This window comes from Gorilla gorilla, chromosome 23 (assembly GCF_029281585.2).
Source record: "Gorilla gorilla gorilla isolate KB3781 chromosome 23, NHGRI_mGorGor1-v2.1_pri, whole genome shotgun sequence".
Lineage (NCBI taxonomy): Eukaryota > Metazoa > Chordata > Mammalia > Primates > Hominidae > Gorilla > Gorilla gorilla.
The window spans coordinates 21,224,411-21,241,832 of NC_086018.1; the positions used below are offsets into that span (position 1 = coordinate 21,224,411).

A 17,422-nucleotide genomic window follows, 5' to 3' on the forward strand; every position below is an offset into this window, starting at 1 on the left:
AGCACGAGGGCGTGTTGGGGGGCGTCTCTGTTGGGAACTCAGGGAAGATGTTCTTGATCTGATTAATTATTCAACCAAAATGACAGGCTGGATTCTAGGCACTGGGAGTACCCTGAAGGGGCTTCTAGTAAACCTGTCCTCTGCATTAGGTCTTGGAAGATAGGGGGAATTTGCCCAAGGAAGAAGGGGAAAAGAACATTGCAGGCAGAGGGAGAAGTCTGGACAAAAAGGGTGACTGGCCTGCTTGAAGAACAGGAAGTCATCCAAGTGGCTATAACTATAACAAAAGGTAGGGAGGAGACGTGGAAAGAGTTTGGGGGAAGGCTGTGAAGAGCTTTGAATGTCAAGAAAGGGAGTTTGATCTTGGTTCTTTAGGCCATAGGGAGCCCCAGTCGATTTTAAAATCAGAGGAGCCAGATTTATTTTATTTTATTTTTATTTATTTATTTTTTTTGAGACAGAGTTTTGCTCTTGTTGCCCAGGCTAGAGTGCAATGGCATGGTCCGGGCTCACTGCAACCTCTGCCTCCCAGGTTCAAGTGATTCTCCTGCCTCAGTCTCCCAAGTAGCTGGGATTACAGGCATGCGCCACCACGCCCAGCTAATTTTGTATTTTTAGTAGAGATGGGGTTTCTCAATGTTGGTCAGGCTGGTCTCAAACTCCTGACCTCAGGTGATCCACCCCCCTCGGCCTCCTAAAGTGCTGGGATTACAGGTGTGAGCCACCGCTCCCAGCCAAAACCCCATCTTAAAAAAGAAAGAAAGGAAGGAAGGAAGATAAAGCTAGCTATAGTATTGAGCTATATGGGATGGAACAGAGGGAGAAAAAGAGACCAATGGCTGGAATGTGTTGTGGTTTGACGATTTCTAGCCCTGGCTCAACTTAAGAATGGAATTACTTGGAGTTCCCAGAATGGATCCGACTGTTTCAAGCCTTCCTAAATGCTCTTCCCTGTGCCTGGGATGCCCTTCCCTCAGTGTCGGTCTTGCTACCTCCCATTCATTCATCAGTATTCTAGCCAAACATCATCAATGTCAGGTAGACTCCCAGTTGATCCAGGTGTCCAACTCTGGGCTCCCATGTGATCCTGAGTAGTACGGGCATTTAGCGATCTTTTCCTGATTTGGGAGCACTGTAGTAGTGCCTTCTGGGCCTTCTCCACCACCCAAGTGGTAAGCTCCTTGCAAGCAAAGCTTCATCTGACACATTTTAGTGTCCTGACTCCCAGCCCTCTCCTGTCTTCCCCCACAGAAGCCCTAGAACTGGGCTGCAGCTGACCACTGGGAAGACAGGAAAGACTGTGAGACCAACTGTATGCCATGTGGTCCTGAAAAATGCAAAAATGGAGTGGCAAGTCCTGAGAGCTACCAGCTAGTGTCTGAGGCCTGACATCCCTTTCTGGGAGGCCTCGTGTGAAAGCCAGTGGCATTCTGCAGATGTGAGGTCGTACTTCTAAATATGCAGCAAAATCCTGGGGCCAAACGCTTTGACAAAGGAATTGAGGCTAGAAAGAGAGTTGGAGAAGTGGTTTGACAGCAGGGCTGTAACCACAATACCTAACATGGGTAAGTCACCAGGTGGCAGGCTCTGAGCTAAAATTCATCTCATTGCATCTTCATGACAGTACTGTTTATAAATAAAGAAACAGAAGCTGGCCGGGCATGGTGGCTCACGCCTGTAATCCCAGCACTTTGGGAGGCCGAGGCGGGCGGATCACCTGAGGTAGGGAGTTTGAGACCAGCCTGGACCAACACGGAGAAACCCCGTCTCTAATAAAAATACAAAATAAGCCGGGCATGATGGCGCATGCCTATAACCCCAGCTACTCGGGAGGCTGAGGCAAGAGAATCGCTTGAACCCGGGAGGCAGAGGTTGTGGTGAGCCGAGATCTTGCCATTGTACTCCAGCCTGGGCAACAAGAGCAAAACTCTTTCTACAAAAAAACAAAAGAAAAAAAGAAAAAGAAAAAAAAAACAGAAGCTGCAAAGGGTTAGGGGTTAGAGGACATGCACACAGGCACCCAGGTAGAAGGGGACACTCAGTCTGGCTGCCCAGATGACAGAAGAGAGATGGTCAGTCCAGGTTTCTTTGCAGCAAACAGCAAGCTTGCAAGCTTGGTATGTGCGGAGGCCACACTGTAGGTATGGGGAAGAGAACTCAGGAAGAGGAGAAAGACAGGAAAGCAGCATAAAGGCTTGCAAAAAAATTAAAAACAAATAAAAAGCAGATGAGTCAAAAGAGTCTGCAGCTGAGTCCCTGACAATCGACACTGAAATGGACATGAGCCTTTATCCTGAGGAAGCATCCTTGGCATTAAAGACTCATAGGAGGCCCGGGCGCAGTGGCTCATGTCTGTAATCCCAGCACTTTGGGAGGCTGAGGCTAGTGGATCACCTGAGGTCAGGAGATTGAGACCGGCCTGGCGAACATGGGGAAACCATGCCTCTACTAAAAATACAAAATTAGCAGGGCATGGTGGCGCATGCCTGTTATCCCAGCTGTTATCCCAGCTACTTCGGAGGCCGAGGCAAGAGAATCGCTTGAACCTGGGAGGTGGAGGTTGCGGTGAGCCGAGATCACGCCACTGCACTCTAGCCTGGCAACAGAGTGAGACTCCGTCCCAAAAAAAAAAAAAAAAAAAAAAAATTAGCCAGGTGCAATGGCGCGTGCCTGTAATCTCAGCTACTTTGGAGGCTGAGGCAGGAGAATTGCTTGATCCTGGTTGCAGTGAGCCAAGATCACACCACTGCACTCCAGCCTGGGCTACAGAGCAAGACTTCATCTCAAAAAAAAAAAAAAGAAAGAAAGAAATACTTCAAAACACTAATAGTGTAATAATCAACTGCACCTGATAGTTTGCTAAGCATGTTTGCATTCCTTATACCACTGAGGCCCCCAAGGCTGTGAGTGTCATCATTTCCCCATGTTATAGCTGAGGACCCTAAAGTCAGAGGCTGTAACTTGAGGAATGGGCTCAGGGCAGATCCTGGCACTGAACCCAAATGTGACAAGAAGAGAGACAGGTGGGCCCAATGGCAGACCTCTAGTCTATCCAGAAATGACACTCCACATATGGTTAATAACTCCTAGAGATGGGAGTGAGGGGTGAGCATGGCTTTTTGAGGTTAAATTAGTTAATATATATTAAAATATTAAAATGAAAATAAATTATGCCTTGCTCAATAGTATTAATGATAGAACTTCTTGTACAAAAATAAATTACAGAAAGAACCAGAAAACAAACTCTAACAATTTGTTGTTTATGTAGATGTATAGCAAAATATATACACAAATTTAAAAAATAAAATGCTGAGCTAAACTCTACCATGCAAATTCAAGAAAAGCAGGGGGCTTCAATTATAATATTTGGAAAAGACAAGTTTAAGCTAGAAATATTAAAGGGGCAAAGAGGGTACTTAGCATAGTTTTTCTTGTTTTTTTGTTTTTTTTTTTGAGATGGAGTCTTGCTCTGTCACCCAGGCTGGAGTGCAGTGGCACAATCTCTGCTCACTGCAACCTCCGCCTCCCGGATTCAAGTGATTCTTCTGCCCCAGCCTCCCAAGTAGCTGGGATTACAGGCGCACACCACCATGCCCAGCTAATTTTTTGTATTTTTAGTAGAGATGGGGTTTCACCATTATGGCCAAGCTCGTTTCAAACTCCCGACCTCAAGTGATCCGCCCACCTTGGCCTCCCAAAGTGCTAGGATTACAGGCATGAGCCACTGTGCCTGGCCGAGTTTTTCAATATATCACTATTAAATATATATGCCCCAAACATGATACTTATTTATTGATAATTCATACCCTCCCTATTTCTCAAAAATGACTTGAGAAAAACTGCACAACATAGCGACAATACACATACAGAAATTAAAAGTGAAACAGGAATACATAAAGATATAACACACAAACATCAAACTATGATTAGATCAGGTAAATGAGTGTTCTGAACTGCTTTGGTGTCACAGAGGCATTTAAAAATATAGTAAATACTACAGATCCTTGTCCCAGCAAAATTCCTTCAAGCACATACCCAGCTTTGTTCAATCCCTAGGGGTCTGCAACTCCTAAACCCCTACATGCTAAAGACTCCTGGGCAGGCCATGGACCCCCGGATTAAGAACTCTAAAGTAAATGAAAGTCAGAGAAAATATGGATTTGAATAAAATAATGAAAAAATTGAGTTAACAAATAGAACTGGTAGAATAAAAACACATTTTGAGATTACACAAATGCTTTTATAAAAACTGATAATATATTCAGGCCCAAAGAAGTCCTATGGACACTTAGAAATGTTGACACCACAGTACAATAAGAAATAAGCAGCAATACCCTAAGCATTCATCACTTAGAAATTTTATATATATATATATATATATATATATATATATTTTGAGACAGAGTCTAGCTCTTTCGCCCAGGCTGGAGTGCAGTGGCGCCACCTCGGCTCACTGCAAGCTCTGCATCCCGGGTTCACACCATTCTGCTGCCTCAGCCTCCCAAGTAGCTGGGACTACAGGCGCACGGCTGCCTGTAGCCACCACGCACGGCTAATTTTTTGTATTTTTAATAGAGACAGGGTTTCACCGTGTTAGCCAGGATGGTTTCGATCTCCTGACCTCATGATCTGCCCGTCTCGGCCTCCCAAAGTGCTGGGATTACAGGCGTGAGACACCGCTCCCGGCTGTTTTTTGTTTTTGTTGTTGTTGTTGTTTTCCCCAAGACGGAGTCTTGCCCTGTCACCCAGGCTGAAGGGTAGGGGCACAATCTTGGCTCACTGCAACCTCCGCCTCCCGGGTTCAAGCGATTCTCTTGCCTCAGCCTCCCGTGTAGCTGGGATTACAGGCACCCGCCACCGCGCCCAGCTAATTTTTGTATTTTTAGTAGAGACGGGTTTTCACCACGTTGGCCAGGCTGGTCTTAAACTCCTGACCTCGTGATCCACCCACCTCGGCCTTCCAAAGTGCTGGGATTACAGGTGTGAGTCACCACGCCCGGCCCTCTTAGAAATATTTTTAAATAATAACACTTGGGCAAAAGGAAATTCTTAATACCATAACAAAAAACACCACGTCAAAACTTACGGAGTGCAGACAAAGCTGTCACTCTAAGAAGAAGAAGAAATTAAAAAAAGGCTGGGCGCGGTGGCTCACGCCTATATTCCCAGCCCTTTGGGAGGCCAAGGCGGGCAGATCACGAGGTCAGGAGATTGAGACTATCCTGGCTAACACGGTGAAACCCCGTCTCTACTAAAAATACAAAAAATTAGCTGGGCATGGTGGCAGGTGCCTGTAGTTCCAGCTACTCAGGAGGCTGAGGTAGGAGAATGGCGTGAACCGGGGAGGTGGGGGCTTGTAGTGAGCCGAGATCGCGCCACTGCACTCCAGCCTGGGCAACACAGCAAGACTCAGTTAAAAAAAAAAAAAATAGACCAAAGTACCTACATTTACTAGAAATATTTAAAATATGATTAATTATATCTAAGTAATCTTAGAACTACAAAGTAAAAAAACAAACAAAAAGAGAGAACACATATACGCTGACAAAACAATGAGATTAGCAAATAAAAGCAAGAGTTGGAGTTTTGTACTACTCAACAACATCTAAGTAAACCACTGCCATAAAAAGAAAAAAAAAAGGCCAGGTGCGGTGGCTCACGACTGTAATCCTAGCACTTTGGGAGGCCGAGGCAGGCGGATCACGAGGTCAGGACATCGAGACCATCCTGGCTAACACGGTGAAACCCCGTCTCTATTAAAAATACGAAAAATTAGCCAGGCGTGGTGGCGGGTGCCTGTAGTCCCAGCTACTCGGGAGGCTGAGGCAGGAGAATGGTCTGAACCTGGGAGGTGGAGCTTGCAGTAAGCCGAGATCGCCCCACTGCACTACAGCCTGGATGACAAAGCAAGACTCCATCTCAAAAAAAAGAAAAAAGAAAAAAGAAAAAAAAAGGTAGGACAACAAAAACAAAGAACAACTAAATTAAAAGATAACTGATTAAAATATTGCCAGGGATGATCTTTTATAACTTTACACTGTTTGAGAATCTAAATAGAATGAGAGAGCTTAAAAAAAAAATCTAATAAGCTGGCCGGGCACATGGCTCACGCCTGTAATCCCAACACTTCAGGAGGCCAAGGCAGGCAGACCAGGAGGTCAGGAGTTCGAGACCAGCCTGGCCAACATGGTGCAACCCCATCTCTACTAAAAATATAAAAATTAGCCAGGCGTGGTGGCGCATGCCTGTAATCCCAGCTACTCAGGAGGCTGAGGCAGGAGAATCACTTGAACCCGGGAGGCAGAGGTTGCAGCAAGCCAAGATCGCACCACTGCACTCCAGCCTGGGTGACAGTGAGACTCTGTCTCAAAAAAAAAAAAAGAAAAACTAATAAAACAAGGAAAGAATTTGAACAGAGGGAATGAGGCTCTGGTCATACTTCCAAAAAAGAACCTGGTCTTATCATGTTTATCTGTTAACCCTTGGAAGAGAGGGGGGATCTTCATCTCCACGTTACACAAAAATTAGAAAGAGAGAGGGAGGGAGGGGAGGAGAAAGTGCACATTTCAAAATGCAAGAACAGCACAGAATTATGAGCTGGGAGTGATGCTGGAGTGAGCAGGGGCGGCCTGATCTCCATGTGGCTTGCTCAGAGTGGGTAAACCAGGTTGGCTGAAACGAGGGTTTACGTGCAGAAAAGCTCCTGAAAGTTGGTTTTAAGGAGAGTGGTGACTTGTGCAAAATGATGCTTTAAAAATCAATTTGGCTGGAGTGTGCAGGAAGGATGGGGAGGGAGAGACCAAAGATAGGTAACAGACATTTGCCAGATGATAATGGTAGGGAAGAGGGGCAGGTGTAAAGAGGAGGTAGATCTTTCAGGGACCCCTGCTTGATGCCGCCTGCTGTCCCCACTGCATCCTAGCATTCTCTCTTCACTCTTGATAGAGACAGGCCTGAAATGACAGGCCACTTGCAGGCAATGCCCAGGGCACCACCCAGTCAGTCCAACTGGTTGCACAGAGGGTTCTGGTGGACAATGGAGTGCTGGTTAAATGTTAAATGTTTCACATACGTAGCAAAGACAGGGGCTGGACAGAGGCATGGCTGGAACTCCCACCATGACCTCTCCAGCCCATCATATCTGTCATTTGGAAATCTCTGGCCTATCAAGACCCACTTAGTAACAGTTATGGCTTTCCCATGTTTATTCATCAAAACTAGGCATAATGGCCATGCTGAGCTTCTGATCAGCTGAAATACCCAGTGTTACCATGAGTTCATGTTAGCCCAGCCATAAATGTTTAGGAAACTTCAAAACAGCCTAGACTGCCTCCTTCCCCACTAGCTCTGAGGAGCCCAAGGGAAGCCAGGACTAAAGAGATCCCCGAGGCCCCAGCCAAACACTTTCCAAGCGCCCAGCTGACCATAAGCCTGAGCCCATCCCTGAGGCTCCGGGTGCGGGGAGCAGGGAGTGAGGGCACTGAGACAGAATGGCCTTCAAGCTCTGCTCAGCCAAAGCCAGCAGGCTGACATTGGAAGCTGTCAAGGGATGCACAAAAACCCAGCATGGGCCAGGTGTGGAGGCTCATGCCTGTAATCCCCGCACTTTGGGAGGCCAAGGCGGGCAGATCACGAGGTCAAGAGATCGAGACCATCCTGGCCAACATGGTGAAACCCCGTCTGTACTAAAAATACAAAAAATTAGCCAGGCATGGTGGCACGCACCTGTAGTCCCAGCTACTCAGGAGGCTGAGGCAGGGGAATCGCTTGAACCCAGGAGGCAGAGCTTGCAGTGAGCCAAGATCACGCCACTGCATTCCAGCCTGGCAACAGGGCAACACTCCATCTCAAAAAAAAAGCCCAGCACAGGGCCCACAGCCTGGCTGCACACTAGGAAGTTATAATCACCTGGGGAGCTTTAAAACATGCCACCAATGGGGCTGACTGAACTGGTCCAGGTGGGACACAAGCAATGGTACTGTTTAAACAAGCCCCACGTGAACTCCTAGTTGGCAGGCAGGGAAGACAGACAGAATGTGGAAGTGCAGAATGACACTGCTGCTACAGGAGGCTCAGGATGGCATCCAAGAGGAAGTGTCCTTGTGTGGGACACTGCATCCGCAGGCATACACAGCCCAGGCTGCAAGGGGCGGAGGGAGAGAAAGCCCTGTTCAATGAGAGGTCCCACTGCTCAGAAACCAGACGGGAACATCTCTCCAGTCCGTGGAAATGCACAGGGGTGGGGCAGGGGTCACTCTGGGTCTCTGTCCTCAGTCACCATGACTGCTCACAGTTGCCAAAGCACTTTCACAGTGGCTGTGTTTTGAATGACAGCCTGGCACCAACCCTTAGAGGCATGTGGCCAGTTCCCATTACCCCAACTCTTGGATGGGGAAATGGAGCCTGGGGAAGTTACAGGACTTGTTCAAGCTCAAGCAGGTAGGAGGGGGTGGAACTAGGACTTGAACCCAGACCTTCTGATTAGAACACAGCCTCCTCCAACAAGCCACCCAGCTTCCCAGGTCCCCTGACACTGGGGCAGGAGGGCTGCATCATTGCCAGACCAGACCAGACCCAGGCCCTGCTGATGTCCAAGGCACACTGTGGTCTTGGGGACACTATGTCTCAGGGAGGGGTTATTCCTGGAGGGCAATCATGTCTGGTGTCCAGGCTGAGTCACCGCTGGGTGTCAAACATCCTCTGGCCAACAGGATCAAATCTCTATCCTCCTGTAACAGAGCTGTCTGAGGGAAACTGCCCTAGGGCTAAGGAGAGGGTTAAGAGGCCACGCCCAGGGGCTCACCACCCTCACCCCCAATCTCAAGACCCACCCTCCAGACCTGCCTTTGCTCTGCAGACCTGTTTTGGTTGTCACCACCAATGCCCAACCCAGTGAGAAAATTCTACTTTGCTGCTGACACATCTACTTTTGAATTCATTTTTCTTCTACTGCTTTGGACTGTGAGTGTGGTTTCTGTCTTCTAAAAGTGCCAGACTGCGGCCTGTTTTAAAGAGTTCATCTGATATTTTCCTGGGTTTAATTCAACTTTCTCCCTCTTGGCATTTATTCTTCTAGATTCTGGGAAATGTGAAGATAGGGCAAAATGAAATCCTGTAGGCTTGGGAGTCAAATGCAAGAAGGAGAAACTGAAGGCCAGCTGTCTTTTCCGGCTGCCCTCCCTATCACCCCACTTTCCCTTCCACGCAGAAAACCTGCTGAGAGCTGGCATGCCTGGCCCGGGGCCACGCGGGGCCTTCCCGCTAGTGGGATGTTCAAGAGCGCTTAGGTGGGAAGGTTTCCATTCAGCATCAGGGAGGTAGGTGGGGTCTTGGAGACCACGCGACGTGGAATAAGGGCTCCATCTGGCACAGGCTTTCAAGCTTTGTGTGGGCTCCTCTTTCTATAGCTTCTCCCCAGAATGAATCTTCTGATGGCGAATCAGGTGCGAGCTCCCCCGGAAGGACTTGCCGCACAGATTGCACACGTAGGGCTTCTCTCTGGTGTGGGTTTTATAGTGCTCGATGAGGGCTGACCGGTGCCGGAAGGCTTTGCCACACTCGCAGGTGTAGGGCTTCTTGCCGGTGTGGATTCTCTGGTGCTGGATCAGCGCAGAGCTGTGGCAAAAGGCCTTGCCACACTGACAGCACTCGTAGGGCTTCTCACCGGTGTGGATGCGCTGGTGCTCAATGAGGGAGGAGCTCTGGCTGAAGGCTTTCCCGCACTTCTGGCACTTGTAGGGCTTCTCGCCGGTGTGGGTCTTGCGGTGCTCAATGAGGTTGGAGCTCTGGCTGAAGGCCTTCCCGCACTCATCGCATTTGTATGGTTTCTTCCCAGTGTGGATCCGCTGGTGTCGGATGAGGTGTGACCTGTGACAAAAGGCTTTCCCACAGAGATCGCACTCGTGAGGTTTCTTTAGGGTGTGGATCTTCCGATGCTGGCTCAGGCCTGAGCTCTGGTTGAAGGATTTCCCACATTCCTTACACTGATAAGGTCTCTCTCCTGTATGAATTCTCTCGTGTTTTCTGAGGCTGGAGCTCCGGCTGAAATCTTTCCCGCATTCCCTGCACTCGTAGGGCCTCTTTCCGGTGTGGATCTTTTGGTGTTGCGTGAGGGCTGAGCTCTGGCGGAAGGCCTTCCCACACTCCCGGCACTCGTAGGGCTTCTCCCCGGTGTGGATGATCTGGTGCCTGAGCAGGTGGGAGCTCTGGCTGAAAGCCTTCCCGCACTCACAGCACTCATAGGGCTTCTCCCCAGTGTGGATCACCAGGTGTCGGAGCAGGTGCGAGCTCTGGCTGAAGGCCTTCCCACACTCTCGACATGCGTAGGGCTTGGCTGGTTGTGGGGTTTTGTGAGGTGCGTTAGGTCCTGAGTCCTCTCTGTCTGTTTCTGCACAATCACATGGACTGGGCTCTTCACTGTGGATTATCTGACACATGCTGAGGTCGGATTTCTGGACGAAGGTTTGTCTGAAGAGCTCATCATCCTGGGGTCTGGTTCCTGGGGGGATACTTTGATGCTGAACAGGGCTTGAGCACAAACTGAAATTCCCCTCGTAATCATCATGTTCTTCGTCCTGCTCACCAAGAGGGATCTCCTTGTAGATCACAGCCATTTGCTCCAAACCTCTTTCCTGAAGAAAAGGGTCCCCCAGGTCCTCCCCTGGGAAAAGTCCTTGTTGTGACTCTAACCTGTTCTCAAATGCAAAGGTCTCACCAAACTTGGTTGCTGGGGGAACCTCCATTGTGAATCTGCTATCATCCCCAATGGTTGTATTTCTTTAAAAATGTTCTTCTTTGGGCCACACTTACTGTTCTCACAATCTGAAAAGAAAACAGGGAACTCTGTCAAGTCAGCAAGTCAAGCAGCTCATATGTGCCTGCTTCCTGTCCTAGAATCTATGGTAGAAACAACAAAATACGCATAAGACACAATCTTGCCCTTAAGATGATCCCAAATGAGTTAGAGGCAAGTTTTGCTTACCAGAGACAATTGAAGGCAGATAGACAGACACAATCAAGTGCCACATCATGGTGTCTAGACTCTACGGGCTGAAGGTGTTCAGAAAGGTGAGCTAAAACAGGAAGTGGGGGCTGGGTGCGGTGGCTCACACCTATAATCCTAGCACTTTGGGAGGCCGAGGCAGGCAGATCACTTGAGGTCAGGAGTTCAAAACCAGCCTGGTCACATGGTGAAACCCCGTCTCCACTAAAAATACAAAACAATTAGCCAGGTGTGGTGGTGGGTGCCTGTAATCCCAGCTACTAGGGAGGCTGAGGCAGGAGACTTGAACCTGGGAGGCAGAGATTGCAGTGAGCGGAGATCACCCCACTGCACTCCAACGTGGGCGACAAAGCGAGACTCTATCTCAAACAACAACAACAACAACAACAACAGCAGCAACAACAACCAGGAAGTGGGGCCATTGCAGAAAAGGAGCAAGACTCCAGCTACTGGGTGACATTGGGGGCAGGTTTTGCTGGGAAAGAGAAAGAGAGCTCTTCCTTCTACCCTAGGTCAGTCGCACTCCCTCCAGCCAGGTGCCCCAACCTGGAAGTCAGCATAGCCACTCTTATTCTCACCCGACCGGTCCCCTCTTATCTACTTCCTGAGGCTGCATGGGCAGCGTCTCTGTCTCTCAGTCCTCACTGCCACTCTGCAGCTCAGGCTTCAGTGCTACCTCCTGGGATCTTTTCAGGGATGGCCTCCAAACTAGCTGCTGACCTCCGGCTTCCTCCTCTCCCTCTGGTGCATGCCCTACACTAACAATAGAGTCAAATATCCAAAACATAAGCCTGATTATGGTGGTTCCCTTTTTTTTTTCTTTTTTTTTTTTTTTTTTTTGAGATGGAGTTTCACTCTTTCACCCAGGCTGGAGTGCAGTGGCACGATCTTGGCTCACTGCAACCTCTGCCTTCCAACTTCAAGTGATTCTCCTGCCTCGGCCTCCCGAGTAGCTGGGATTACAGGCGCCCGCCACCATTCTTGGCTAATTTTTGTATTTTTAGTAGAGACCAGGTGTCACCATGTTGGCCAGGCTGGTCTCAAACTTCTGACCTCAAGTGATCTGCCTGCCTCGGCCTCCCAAAGTGCTGGGATTACAGGCGTGAGCCACCATGCCTGGCCTGGTGGTTCCCTTCTTAGGATCTTGTGACAGCCCAACTCCTTCACACCTGGCCCTTCCAATCCATCTCCTGTCTGTCTGCCCCATACACCTCTTCTTTTTTATTTGAGATAGGCTCTTGCCCGTTGCCCAGGCTGGAGTATAGTGGTGTGATCTTGGCTCACTGCAACGTCTGCCTCCCAGGCTCAAGTGATCCTCCCACCTCAGCCTCCTGGGACTGCAAGTGTATGCCACCACACTCTGCTAATTTTTTTAATTCTTTGTTTTTGTAAAGATGAGGTCACACTGTATTGCCCAGGCTGGTCCCCCCAACACTTCTAATTTTCCAGCTCAATGACTAATTTGCACTGCTGTTGTCTGGTCCTAACAGGTAACGACCATTCTCAGACTGCCACTTGCTCATCCTTCAGGACTCGTCCAAATGTCCCTTTTCCTCTGCACCCTCAGGTTCTTGACCATCTCAGGCCCCCACCGTTAGCCTGAAAATTCCCTAAGAGCAAATACTGTGCTCCTTCATTTCAGAATCCCCAGCCCCCAGCACAAAAGCACAATCCCAATGTACACAGTTGTTGAATAAATTATCAAATGGAGGAAAAGCCATTCGTTTTTGTGCTAGAACTGTCACCTTTTTTGGTCAAAGAACACTTTAGTCAAATAAGTCAACTGTCTAGGGCAGGGGTCCCCAACCCCCAGGGTGGGGGACAGGCACCAGTCTGTGGCCTGTTAGGAACCAGGCTGCATAGCAGGAGGTGAGCGGAAGGTGAGCAAGCATTACAGCCTGAACTCTGCCTCCTGTCAGATGAGCAGTGGCATTAGATTCTCATAGGAACTGGAACCCTATCGTAAATTGTGCATACGAGAGATTTGGTTGTGCACTCCTTATGAGAATCTAACACCTCATGATCTGAGGTGGAACAGTTTCATCTCAAAACCATCCCCCATGTCCCCCACCCATTCATGGAAAAATTGTCTTCCGCAAAACTGGTCCCTGATGCCAAAAAGGTTGGGGATCACTGGTCTAGGAGATATAAATAAATAAAACAGACAAGTCCAAGCGCGGTGGCTCACATCTGTAATCCCAGCACTTTGGGAAGCCGAGGTGGGCGGATCACGAGGTCACGAGATCGAGACCATCCTGGCTAACACAGTGAAACCCCGTCTCTACTAGAAATACAAAAAAATTAGCCGGGCGTGGTGGCAGGTGCCTGTAGTCCCAGCTACTCGGGAGGCTGAGGCAGGAGAATGGCGTGAACTCAGGAGGCGGAGCTTGCGAGATCATGCCACTGCACTCCAGCCTGGGCGACAGAGTGAGACTCCGTCTCAAAAAATAAATAAATAAATAAAAATAAAAATAAAATAAAACAGAAAAAAGCAGAGCTGCTCTAGTTGAAGGAGGGCGCGTTAGCAGGGACAAGGAGGGAAGCTAGAACAGCCCACTCAGCACTCCCCCTCCCAGATGTGGCCCCTAAGGAAGCCCCAAAGAGCCCTATTCAGAAACTTCTGCGCTAGATAAAGGCAAAGCCTTCAGGTGACACAATAATGATAGCAACAGCTCATATTCACTGAGCACCTACTCTGTGCTAGGCACTAATAGGTCCTTCAAGTCACCTCATTTAATCTTCACAACTCTATACAAAGGCACGATTATCCTTATACTGAATCTAGAGAGTAACTGCCTCAAAAAAAAAACAAAAACCTAAATTAATCAGAACAGTCATAACAGAACTCATTTCTACTTGGAAAAAAAATTTTTTTTGAGACAGGGTCTCACTCTGTCACCCAGGCTGGAGTGCAGGAGTAGAATCACAGCTCACTGCAGCCTTGACCTCCCCAGCTCAACTGATCCTCCAACCTCAGCCTCTCAAGTAGCTGGGACTACAGGGGTATATCAACACATCCAGCTAATTTTTTAATTTTTCTGTAGAGATGAGATAATATTATGTTGCCCAGGCTGGTCTTGAACTCCTGGGCTCAAGCAATCCTCCCACCTCTGCCTCCCAAAGTGCTGGATTACAGGCATGAGCCACCATGCCCAGCAGAAATGATTTTTTTTTTTTTTTTTGAGGTGGAGTCTCACTCTTGTTGCCCAGCCAGGAGTGCAATGGCGCAATCTCGGCTCACTGCAACCTCTGTCTCCCGGGTTCAAGCAATTCTCCTGCCTCAGCCTCCTGAATAGCTGGGATTACAGGCACCCGCCACCAGGCCCGGATAATTTTTGTATTTTTAGTAGAGATGGGGTTTCACTATGTTGGCCAGGCTGGTCTCGAACTCCTGACCTCAGGTGATCCGCCCACCTTGGCATCCCAAAGTGCTGGGATTACAGGCATGAGCCACCACGCCCAGCCCAGAAATGATTTTTTAAAATGATTTTTCAGCCAATAGAAAGACTGGATATAAAAAAAAAAGAGCACTGAACTAAAGTATTTTCTTTTTCCAGAATGGAGTGCAGTGGTGTGATTACGGCTCACTGGAACCTCTGGCTCCTGGGCTCAAGTGATTCTCCTATCTCAGCCTCTTAAGTAGCTAGGACACCATCCTGGCTAACACGGTGAAACCCTGTCTCTATTAAAAATACAAAAAAAGGCCGGACGCGGTGGCTCACGCCTGTAATCCCAGCACTTTGGAAGGCCGAGGTGGGTGGATCATGAGGTCAGGAGTTCAAGACCAGCCTGGCCAAGATGGTGAAACCCCGTCTCTACTAAAAATACAAAAATTACAGTGCGCCTGTAATCCCAGCTACTCCGGGAGGCTGAGGCAGGAGAATCGCTTGAACCTGGGGGGCGGAGGTTGCAGTGAGCCGAGATCGCGCCACTGCACTCTAGCCTGGGTAACAGAGCGAGACTCCATCTCAAAAAAAAAAAAAAAAAAAATTAGCCAGCCGTGGTGGCAGGTGCCTGTAGTCCCAGCTACTTGGGGGCTGAGGCAGGAGAATGGCGTGAACCCAGGAGGTGGAGCTTGCAGTGAGCCGAGATCGCGCCACTGCACTCCAGACTGGGCGACAGGACGAGACTCCGTCTCAAAAAAAAAAAAAAAAGTAGCTGGGACTACAGGCACTACAGGCACGTGCCACACCTGGCTAATTTTTGTATTTTTTGTAGAGACGGGCTTTCGCCATGTTGTGCAGGCTGGTCTCGAATTTCTGAGCTCATGCGATCCACCCATTTTGGCCTCCGAAAGTGCTGGTATTATAGGCATGAGCCCCCTCGCCCAGCCCTAAAGTATTTTCAAAAATTCTTTAATCACTTCAACTCCTCTCACCCTCCCCCTCCTCTTCAGCAACCCATAATCTCCAACCCTTCCAGCTCTCTCACTCAATTTGTGCTTTTCGACCTCATGAAATCCAAGCCATTTTTACTGTAGTTGTCCTTTTCCAGCTCCACCCCTTCTCCATCCAGCTTAGATTCTCCATACTATGCGCATCACTTCAACTCTCACGCTCTAGCACCATGCTCCTCACCTCCTCATCCGGCTGCAACTAGCCGCTAAGTCCCAGTCTTCTCGGCCAGTTCCTCCTAAGTTGTTAAATGTTGCCAAGAAAAATCATACAACTCTGTATGGCACCACGACAAATTTCGAGTTTCCGATTTCAGCTGGGACCTCAGCTCTGGCATCAATAAGAGCATTGGCTCTTATTGCCAATCCCTCTCTTCTCAGTCTTCACCTTCCCACCCCATCTGGCACTGCTCTCCAATACCTCCTTCTCAAAACCCTTCATTTCAGAGGTTGCAAATTGGCAGCCTGAAGATCCTGCTATGTTATGTTTGGCTCTCGAAGAGTTTGGCTTTTCCTGTTCATTTTCCTTAGTTACCAATATTTAAAACTCAGTAGGTTTCTGGCTTTCTCTTGAAAAACGAAGATGTGACAATATCCCTTCACTCGCCCACATTGCCTACCTGGGTGCATGAAAGCTTTGAGCTACCCCCCAACCCCATCCCCACCCTCGCTTTCTTCCCAATTTTCATGGCTTCCAAGTTCTCTTTCTTGATATCTTTAGATTGCAACTCTTCCTCCGCCCACCCGTTAAGTCCTCGTGTTCTCAAACTTCCCTCCGTAGAGGTTTTCCATTCCCACTATATAGCCCCTACACCCTGAAGTCTCCACTCAGGATAAAAAGTTGGCAACCTTTTATCTGTCTCCCACAACATGATAAGTGTTTTTGGACCGAAAATGCAAAGGTCTGGAACTCCATGCTTCCCACCTCTGTCGGGGCCTTCTCCGGGTCCTCCTGCATCTGTCATCCCATCCTCCAGAGAGTCCCTAGGGCCTGGGCACCCTGCAAACTCTTAGTGCAATCAAGGTTTCCTGGCTGGGGGCCCAAGAGTGGCCACGGACCCGCACACGCTGCCCAGGGGGCGACGTGGCGCCCCTACAGGCTTCCCCGCGATTGGGGACACGCACACCCAGGGCCACCGGAGGGACAGGTGGTCAGGCGGACTCGGGTCACACCGGCGGACGCGGGGCCACTCACCTGGGCCGGGGCGGGGCAGCTCACCTGGGCCGGGGCGGGGCCGCAGGCGGGCGGGGCGGGGCCGCACCTGAGCTGCTCCAACCCGCGGCCGACGCGGCCGACGCTGCCTGGCTCCACAGCAGCTGCTGACGCGGAGCCCGCGGCCGCCGAGCACCCAGAGCCCCGCCCCCGGCCCGCGGGCACTTCCGGGACCACTCTAGGCCGCGCGGAGGTCCCGGCGTCTCGGTGGTCCCACCGCGCCGGTTGTCGCCGCGCGTAGCCGCCCGGGTCCCGGGACACAGGGACCCGAATCAGGAGAGTCTCTCCAGTCGGCATGGTGGCTCTGGCCGTCCCCGAAGCGCGTGCTGGACGTGGGGGAAACAGAGATGGGCAGGCGTTGGCAGGAGAGCAGAGGAGGAAACAGGTCCGGACGGGCGGGCCGACCTCGAGCCGCCGGCACTCGGGGCATCTGCGCTGGTGCTGCGGGCAAGCCAGAAGCCACTGAGGCAGCTGGGGTCTTCAGGGAAAGGAGAGTGGAGCCCCAGAGCTGTCGACCCTGTCACTGTACACAGGCACCGGGGTCTTTTTAGGATCCCCCTCCCCCAACCTGCTTCAAGGGTAGCCCTGTTCCTGTCTACCCTCCCCGCCCCCACAGAAATAGAGATGAGAACGGGCAGGCGAAGAACTAGGAGTGTCTGCGAGACCATCCCAGGACCCTGAGCCCCCCAACTCTCTGCATCCCAGGGCTGACTTCGACATGAAGCGCCTCCTCTCAGGCGCACCGGGAGGGAAGAGGAATGTGTTCTTGAAATGGCCGCCCCCTTGGCCGGGCGCGGTGGCTCATGCCTTTAAT

General features: G+C 49.9%; 1 protein-coding gene across 2 annotated transcripts; it reads right to left on the bottom strand.

The window, feature by feature from the left end:
* Positions 1 to 3,775: 3,775 nt before the first annotated feature.
* On the bottom strand, positions 3,776 to 17,044 carry ZNF70 (zinc finger protein 70). Of its 2 annotated transcripts, none has more exons than XM_055375118.2 (2): positions 16,591 to 17,044; positions 3,776 to 10,821 (listed from the first exon to the last, which is right to left on the bottom strand). In XM_055375118.2, the coding sequence occupies exon 2, from the start codon at positions 10,740 to 10,742 to the stop codon at positions 9,402 to 9,404; it is 1,341 nt and encodes a 446-aa protein (XP_055231093.1). In that variant the 5' UTR covers positions 10,743 to 10,821; positions 16,591 to 17,044; the 3' UTR covers positions 3,776 to 9,401. The 2 variants fall into 2 exon arrangements, with proteins under 2 accessions (XP_055231093.1, XP_004063199.2); XM_004063151.5 differs by having other exon boundaries at positions 16,321 to 17,044.
* Positions 17,045 to 17,422: the final 378 nt, after the last annotated feature.

Bases quoted from the DNA above. Each gene is read 5' to 3' on its own strand.
- ZNF70 (XM_055375118.2), bottom strand. From the start codon at position 10,742: ATGGAGGTTCCCCCAGCAACCAAGTTTGGTGAGACCTTTGCATTTGAG.